Genomic DNA, 9,328 nt, shown 5'->3' on the forward strand with positions numbered 1-9,328 from the left:
TAATGTGCAAGCAGGGCATGAAATCACTGCCCCCGACCCTCGGTGACCACCTCCAAACAGGTGGGGGAGCAGCAGGGCAGTTTCCGCCCATGAGGAGCCAAGGAAAAATCGTGATTGCCCAGGAGACACAGGCTATGTTGTGTTGTTTCCTATTTACCTTTCTCAGGGTACATGTATAAATTTACTTAAGTTTGTCTTATGTTAACGAAGAAACAAGTTTTTTGGGCAGAAACATTTTCTTAAAATATTTTTACCCACATCAAAAAAAATATTTGTAGATTCTCACCAGTTCTAATAAAATTTTCCAAATTTCATGTACAATACCAGCATTTCATTCAATCCAAATGAGATACTAAAAACAATGTCGTTTTTTCTACTGACTAGCTCTGAACCATTTTAAAAAATATTGGGGACACACTGCATAGAAACAGTGTGAATCTAAATCTAACTCAAATACTATATTCCTGAGGAAATAAAGATAACTCGTTTTTATAAAGCTGTTCATTGTAGTAATACTTAAAACATTAATAGTCCCCACACTTAATGTTACAAGAATTGCTACATATTAACCTGAGTTAAATAAATACAATAATCGCTGCTATGAAATGCACCCATGTTTACAAAGGCTAAAGGAGAACAGGCAAGGATGACATTAAAAAGGACAACTTGTTTTTTAGCAGGTTTATTATCAGTGTACCACCACCACCATAGGAAAGGCCCTATTTTGTCTTGCTCTAGAAATAAAGGCTCGTCTACATTCTGTGCTGAAATCTCTGATTTCTTTCTCAAACTTTGCAATTCCTTCACTTTGTAGCCCTTTGTAATTCAGAGATCTATCCCTTTCCTTCTTAAGAAACCCAAGATAACCTGATGACAAATGTTTTTGCTCCAGTAAGTTAGTCATTAGGGGATCCCAAAAACATAATTATCATGAAATGTTTTTAATGTAATACACAAAGAAAACTATTTTCTTTGGTAAAAATCAAGATAAGCTTAGCATGTCCTTCATAGAACAACATCTCACTGAAGGAACCACTTTGCTCTAATTCCTGAAGTGGGAGTCAATGTCCTCACAACAGTCTTTCCCCAGTTGTGACATGCTGTCACTGTTGATTTTAGAACCCTGTTTCTCATCCTATTTGGACATACTGTTTACCTGAAGCACACAGATTTATTTTGTATTTAAGACTGAGAGTTTGGGGGCCTCTTACCACCACCAGGCAAACCCAGAGGAGCCAGGTTTGCTGTGGGCGCTGTCCCTTCTCCGAGTCTTTGCTGAGTCACTGCTGGTGTCTTCATATTACAGGCACCACAGAGGGGCCGCCCCGCTCTCTCAGGGCCCTGGCCAACTTCTCCGTTACAGGAGCTCCACCGCATAGAAGCCCCCCGCCCCAGAGTAACTTTGCGAGATTTAACTAGTACTTTGGGATTTAGAAATGCCTTCTCTGGACTATAAAGTACTGAATCTGACCTGTACGGGGAGGATGACTTTCACATTCGCCACTCACCACTCCTATTTTCAAGAGTCCTAACAGAGGAAAGGAATTTAACTAATCCAATGATTAGAGGTGGGCAAGCAGCACCTGTGTCAGGATAAAGGCGTTTTCCTTGCTCCCACTTGGCCGTGGTGGAAACCGCTTGTCTGAACCGCCCACAGCTCGGCTCTCTAATCAAGTGGGCCAGGCCTCCACACCCAAGCCCTCCAGGCTGTTGTCTGTGTTAGGACAGCCCAGCATGGCAGGATCAAATGCCTGTTTATCTGCAGGGCCAAGCCCTCAGCCCCGAGCGCACTTGCCCCTGGGGGCGGAACACCCAACATGGTGTTAAAGTGAGCTGCGGGGTGGGGAGAAAGCACAGCATCGCTGAAATGAGGGTACGTGGTTCTGGAAGGTGATGTTTCACGTAAGGGCCTTGAGGGCCAAAGCTAAGATTAGAGAGACAGAAGAGTAAAAGGAGCCATAGCGTGAGAAATCAGAAAGGAGAAAAGCAGGCTGGCACCAACAACTATTTATGTAGGTGAAGGGAAAATGAGAACGAACCCCCAGCTCGGGGAAAATCACACGCCGGGCCACGCCCTATAAAGAAAGGCGCACTGGCCGGGGCCCGCCGCAGGGCCCACTTCACAGCGAGACCGGCACATCGCCCTCTGACACACACACACTCGCGCACACGGGCGCGGCTCAGGGTGGAAGGCGGCAGCGTTAGCCCCCCGTTAAGCAATCACCAGTCCTGAAGATGGACCCTACTCAATGGCAGGCCCACTGAAAGGTGATGAGCTCACCACCTGGGAAGAAGGCACCGATGGGGCTCTATGCCACCAGATTCCTACCTATAAGAAATGAGTAAAGAACGTAAAAATCCAATCAGAACTCAGATCTGAGTGGATAAATTAAGAGAGGGAAGTCCCATAGAACAAGGGCTTCCAGGAAAACCAGGACCCGTGTGGCCGTATTTACCAGCTCTGACTGCACAGCCAACTCCCCGTCCTAGGTGTTAGACGTAAGCCACCTCCAGAAACGACTGACCCTGCTGAGTGCTGACACCACTGATTTATGAAATCCTTTCTTCCTTTTTTTTTAAAATTTATTTGATACAGAGAGAGCACGGGCACAAGCAGGGGGAGCAGCAGAGGGAGAGGGAGAAGCAGAAGCAGACTCCCCACTGAGCAGGGAGCCTGATGCGGGGCTCGATCCCAGGACCCTGGGATCATGACGTGAGCTGAAGGCAGACGCTAACGACTGAGCCACCCAGGCGCCCCTATGAAATCCTTTTTATTAAGCCAAACAGATTTGAGTTTGCAGATTCTCCTGTTTTTTGAAGAACTTATGTATTGAGTTCACGGTTAATTTGTTACCTTCTCAAATTGGTCCATCAAATAATGTGTTTATATGTGTCTACTATCCAGTCCTTTTCACTCTGTCTCATCCATTTGAGCCATTCTATTAATGCATTCAATACCTAAGTCCACATTTTCCTTCAGTAAATTATCACCAGGCAGGAGGATTTCAGAGACCTTAGTCCGACTCGAGACAGCACAGCCTTCCTCAGAACAGCAAGTCCCCCATGACGGCTCTGTTTCTGGGCACCAAAACTGCCTGAAATCAACATTAGCCCTTTTCTGAAACCCTTCTCGAAAATGCAGTCTTTAGTTTTCTGTTGTTTCATCAGGCTGACAACAGGACTAAAACGTATAGACTGGAGACACACAAGATAAACTTTCTTCCACAGGTAGTGATTACAGGTCTAAACTCAGGTCTTTAAAAACAGACTGAAAAGATCTACGCATTCAAAATATTCTCCTCCCAGCGCTGTAGGAGAGAAGTGACTGTGGACAGTGCATGTGTGTGTTTGTGAGGACTTTCCCATCACCACACTTTGAGCCTCCCTCTTCACTGAACAGAGGGACAGGGAAACAACAGGCAGACTACAGCAGACACACGGGGTGCTAGGTAGGCCTCCTACAGGGTCTGTCTGGGTAAGGGATGCCCTGGCGGGGAGATAACCCCACTCTGGGAAAACTAATAAACATCAAAACATCCTGAAAATTTCCTCAAAAAAAAAAAAAAAAAAAGAACCCCAAATAACTTTCATACTTTGGGGGACACCTGGGTGGCTCAGATGGTTAAGCATCTGCCTTCAGCTCGGGTCATGATCCCGGGGTCCTGGGATTGAGCCCCACATCGGGCTCTGTGCTCAGCGGGGAGCCTGCTTCTCCCTCTCCCTCTGCCTGCCTGTCTGCCTACTTGTGATCTCTGTCAAATAAATAAATAAAATCTTTAAAAAAAAAAAAAACAACTTTCATACTTTGGTAAGAATGGTTACTTTCACGTAAGATTCTTCAGCCAAGTATATACCACACCACCTCAGCAAAAACAGACTATTTCGAAACAACAGGTCAAATGCACTGCCTACTTCATCACAGATCAGGATAATACAAGCGGGCAATAACTACACAATGACGTCACTTACTATTTCTGTCCCATTTGCTTCCAAAAGATCTGAGCAGCTCATTCCATAGCCCTGTACTTGAACTCCCCGGGGAACATGTCTGTGAGTGGCCAGGAGCCTGCCTGTGCCCATGCCCCTTTGTAAGTCAATCAACTGATGCCCAGCGGGCTTTCCTGCGGTGCCTCCTAGAATGTGTAATCCCATTTTGAGGGTAAGCACCTCTGGCCCTCAGGGTCTCAAGACATGCACATGGACACCCAGGGCGTTTACAATAATATCTATGGCGACCATCACGACACATCCTGCTGGGTAAAAGGTACGGCAAGGTCATTCCACCAAGAAAAATAATGGGTCATCGATACCAGATAGTCAAATCTCCAGGAAAAGAGTCCCTACCTGCAAGGTATAATATTTTATTAAACTAAAAACCTATGAATTTAGACACTTGACAGGACTCCTACTTCTGGTCAAGATGAAATAAAGAGACTAGGCTAGCCCTTCTGCCTGAATTTACCAAAAACCACACAAAATATATGAGGGTCACCTGTGTGGCTCAGTCAGTTAAGGGTTCAACTCTTGATTTCAGCTCAGGTCATGACCTCAGGGTTGTGAGACTGAGCCCAGTGTTGGGCTCTGTGCTGGGCGTGGAGTCTGCTTTGCTTAAGATTCTCTTCTCCCTCCCTCTCTTTTTGCCCCATTCTGCCACCGCCCTGCCCTCTCTCTCAAAAAACAAAACAAAACAAAACTGAAACACCAGTTTTCAAAGCACTGCACATTGGCCTATGACAGACAGTGATCTCTGGGAGGTGGGAAACAAGCCCCAACACTCTGACTTCCTACATCCCTGTTTCCAGGCTGCGGAGCAGGTGCCGTGAGCTGAGGCTTCAGTCTCCAAGACGAAGGCCCAGAGGGAAGAGATCCGGCCAGAGAGGATCTTGGAGATGAGCGGAGACCTCAAGTGTCTCCCTGAGGATTCAGCAGAGCACTGACCAGGACCTCTGTGTGAGGAAACTCAGGTTTAGAGACAACAGGGTCTGGTACCCAGAAGGGACCTGGAATAACACCTCCCCCCACATGCCAGAGTGGAAAATCACAAGATACTAGGCACTGAGTACTCATCCAGGAAGGTTTTGCCCAGCCGTGGGGCAATTAGCCTTGGACAAAATACTGCTCTAGTCCTGCCTAGCAAATCTTAATAGTAAGACTCTAAAAGATCAAACTGCTTCCAAATAATTTAATAGGTCTGCAGTGAAGCTCAGAATATTTACAGAGATACAAAAATATCACACTAATGAAATTCACAATGTCTGACAATCAAAGATTATCTGACATGCAAAAAAGAAGAAAAACACAACCCTTAGTGGGGAGGAAAAGCAGTCAAAAGCGGCCTGGAACTGACACTGAAGCAGCTTTTCTAAGTCTATTCTCCGTGTTCAGAAGTTACCTAGCGACAGGGAAGGTACAGAAAACATTCAAAGTGAGCACCTGGAGAGAAAAACCAGTGCACGAGACAAAAATTTCACCAGATGGCAGTCCTGGCAGATTAGACGTTGCAGAAGATTAGTGACCCTGAAGACACGAGTGACCTGAATAGTTCTATAGCCACTAAAGAAATGTGTAGTTTACGAGCTCCCCACTAAGACAGCAGACATTAACGATTCACTAGGAATTCTCTCAAACACTTAAGGAAAAAATACCAATTCTATACAAAGTCTTACAGAAAACGAAAAGGAGGGAATATTTGCAACTCTGAAACCAAATGCAGACAAATATAGTACAAAAAAACAACACAGCACTATCTTCTGTGATCACAGATGCAAAAACTAATGAAATATTAGCAAAACAAATCCAACAATATATATAAAAAATAATACACCACTACCAAGTCAGATTTATCTGATGTCTGCAGGATGGTCTTACCATCTGAAAAGTCAATCAATGCAATAAACTGAAAAAACAAGAGTTGTATGATCATCTCAACAGTCATAGAAGAATTCATCAAAATCCAACAGGTACTTCTGGTAATTTCTCAGCAAACTAGGAAAGAAAGGAGCTCCCTCAACCTGACAATGGGTATTTTTGAGAAAACCACACCTAACACCATACTCAATGACAAAAGACTGAAGGCTCTTCCCACAAGGAATAGCCGCCCAACAAGGGCGTCTGCTTTTACCACTTCTACTCACCATCATTCTGAAGGTTCTGAACAGGGCATGGAGGTAAGAGAAAGAAATAAAAGGCATGCCGATTAGAAAGGAAGAAGTGAAACCATCTCTGTTCATAGGCGACATGACTGTCTATGTAGAAAATCTGATGGAATCTACAAAAAGCTACTAGAAGTGAAGTTAGCAAGAGAGCATACTAGAGCGATACATAAATAATCCTACTTCTAAATACTAGCATAAACCAGAAAGTAAGTTATACTACTACTTATAACACCACCAAAAATATCAAACGCTTATGGGTACATTTCACATTAGATGTACAAGACTTATACACTGGAACTAGAAATAAGTAAAAATCAAGGAAGACTAAACAGAGCTGTGCCTTGTGATCAGCTGGTAGGCGTGGAACCATCAAGACATCAACTTCCTCACACTGATTGAGAATTTGACACAACCCTAATAAAAATCCTAGTAGACATTTTTGTGGAAACTGGCAATCTAAAATTCACATGGAAATACAGAGGACCACTACACAAGCACTCAAGTGGCTAAAACTAAAAAAAAAAAATCTGATAATACCAAGCGTTAGCAAGAACGTAGAAAAACTGGAGCGCTCACACACTGCTGGTACAGACAGAAAATGGTAGAGCCATTTTGAAAACAGAAAATGTCCTAAAAAGTTAAATACACCCTTCCCTTATGACTCTGAGACTCTACTTCTAGATATTTACCTAAGAGGGATGGAACACGTTTCCACACGAGACTTAGGCGTTAACATTCATAACAGCTTGATTCATAACACCCCCTAACTGGAAACCCAAATGTCCCTTACCCTGGAGAAAGGTGGCACCCATTCTCCCCAGCAACAAACAAACAAATTACTGTCACGCAGTAGGCCTGAGCGAGAGACACCAGGTACAAACAACTGCAGGATATGGTTCCACTGACGAGACTCTAGAACCGGCAGAATGTACCAACAGAAAGGTCATCAGTGATCTGCAAGGATGGGGTCAGGGGAGAGGAACAGACTCCCTGAAGTGATGTAAATCTTCTATATTTTATTGTGGTGATGGTTATTTATACCTCAATATAAAACTTATTGAAGTACATGTTATATGCATACCTTAAAAAGTTGATCAAAAAACATACTAAACTCACACAAACTTAATACAAAGAGGGGTTGTATGTCCATCGAACTGTCAATAGTGGTGTTCCTTGGGTGGTGGGAGTATAGGTGGTTTTAATTTTCCCCTTTGTACTTTTTTGTAATCTCCACAATTTTTATAACAAACACTTCTAGGCAAACAAAAAACTTTTACTTGACGTCTCTTCATAGAAATTGTGGTATCATGTTGTTACCTAAAACACAGGTGATAGACTAGTTAATGAATGCTATTCTTGAGAAATAAGATCAGGAAAAGCCAGTCTGCTGATAAACAGAAAATGCAAAGTAATATTTACTTATGACGACTTATGTTGGAAATGGAACATCTTTAAATTAAACGTAACAAAATCTGTTTGCATATCTTAGTTACAGTAATCGCAAAACAAAGTGGAGAGAAAACCTATGTTAACAAGTAAAACCGTAGCAAGTGTCGTACATACACAACGTAATCCGTTGCGTTATTTGGACAGTGATGAGAGCCAGGTGGCTACCAGAAATGTATCTTTCTCCCGAAACGAGGTAACTTCGAATCTCCTTCCCGGCAGCATGAGCGCGACAACTAAAAATGCCACAGCCACCGGCTCGGGGGACCGGCGTCCTAGGACTCCGCTGCCCTCGCAGGAGCAAGTCTCGCCCTGCTAGGACACGCTCCCGTATCGGCTCTGAAGCAGCCCCGGGGACCACCCCATCCGCGCCCGTGCCACCCTCCGCCGGAGCCGGCCACTCACTCGCGCGCTACCTCCCGGCACGCGAGCGCGGGGGCGGCCCCGAGGCCAGCCCCCCAGGCCTGCAGCTCCGCGAACGGACACTCGAGCGCCCGCGACGTCTCCCTTCCGCGCGGGCGGAGCCTCACCTGGTAGAGCTCTTCCAGGTTGTATCTGATGGAGGTACTACTTTGTATGGCTTTCACCGCCTCGTGAAGCTTCCGCCAGGTGTCCTGCGTGTAGTTGTCGGGCAGTTTGGGTCTGTCTGCGAATCCAGATAGCACCAGTGAGGAAGAGCGCCACACGCATCGCGCCGCCCTTAAGGAACACTCCGCGGAAAGCACTTAGGAGGCACACAGGTAAGGGACACGGAAACGAGGTGTGCCCCGGCCGTGGGTCGCCGGCCTGGTTACACTCCGCAGCCGAACCACCTCTGCTGCGCGGAAGGCGCTTAGCACCGAGACGAGGGAAACACAGCGGCACACATCTGCGTCTCACTCGGCAAGTCGCCCTCGTGACCGTCTGGGTGGCACCGGTCACGGCGGGGCCGGGACAGCGGGTGGAAAGTGCAGGAAGGCCCGTTACACACGACGAGCTCGGGAGCGGCTCCGGCCCCGGCTCAAGGACGCGGCCGCGCTGCCCGCCGCCCGCCGGCTCCGGAGGCAGGCGAGCCGCCGCGCGGGCCCGAGGACCCCCGCCGCTCCCCCGGGACGGGCACTTCCGGCGGCCGGGGACCCCCCGCTGCCCGGGACCCCTGCTCCCCGCCGCTCCCCGGGACCGGCACTTCCGGCGGCCGGGGACCCCCCGCTGCCCGGGACGGGCACTTCCGGCGGCCCGGGACCCCCGCTCCCCGCCGCTCCCCGGGACCGGCACTTCCGGCGGCCGGGACCCCCCGCTCCCCGGGACGGGCACTTCCGGCGGCCCGGGATCCCCGCTCCCGGGACCCCAGCTGCCCCGGACGGGCACTTCCGGCGGCCGGGGACCCCCCCCTCCCCGAGACCCCCGCTCCCCGCCGCTCCCCGCCGCTCCCAGGCACCCAGGCTCCCCGCCGCCCCCAGGACGCGCACTTCCGGCGGCTGGGGGGCGCCGACCCCGCCCCGGCCGCCCGCCCCGCACCCACCTCGGAAATTCTTGATCACTAGTTTCTTGGAGCCGCCGCCGCCGCCGCCGCCGCCGCCGCCGGGCTTGGAGGAGACGGCGGCCGCGGCGAGGGACGCGGGCTTGGTGAGGCCGTTGGTGTGCCCGACGAGCGCCGACAGGGCGCCTTTCCTGGGGGTCTCGTCGGCCATGGCTGCGGCCGGGAAGCAGCGGGCGCCCCGCCCCGTCCCGCCTCCCCGGCCGCGCGG

General features: G+C 48.5%; 1 protein-coding gene across 1 annotated transcript in view; it reads right to left on the reverse strand.

The window, feature by feature from the left end:
* CUL4A (cullin 4A) overlaps nucleotides 1–9,315 on the reverse strand; it is a 44,654-nt gene extending 35,339 nt beyond the window's left edge. Inside the window, exons 1-2 of the mRNA XM_035003021.1 lie at nucleotides 9,103–9,315; nucleotides 8,132–8,247 (exon numbers count right to left, since the gene is read on the reverse strand). Of these exons, the coding sequence (XP_034858912.1) occupies nucleotides 8,132–8,247; nucleotides 9,103–9,271 (285 nt within the window). The 5' untranslated portion in view covers nucleotides 9,272–9,315. The remainder of the gene's footprint in view (nucleotides 1–8,131; nucleotides 8,248–9,102) is intronic.
* Between the last annotated feature and the right edge of the window lie 13 nt (nucleotides 9,316–9,328).

This window comes from Mirounga leonina, unplaced genomic scaffold (assembly GCF_011800145.1).
Source record: "Mirounga leonina isolate KUSES-001 unplaced genomic scaffold, KU_Mleo_1.0 Mir_127, whole genome shotgun sequence".
NCBI classification, from domain to species: Eukaryota; Metazoa; Chordata; class Mammalia; order Carnivora; family Phocidae; genus Mirounga; species Mirounga leonina.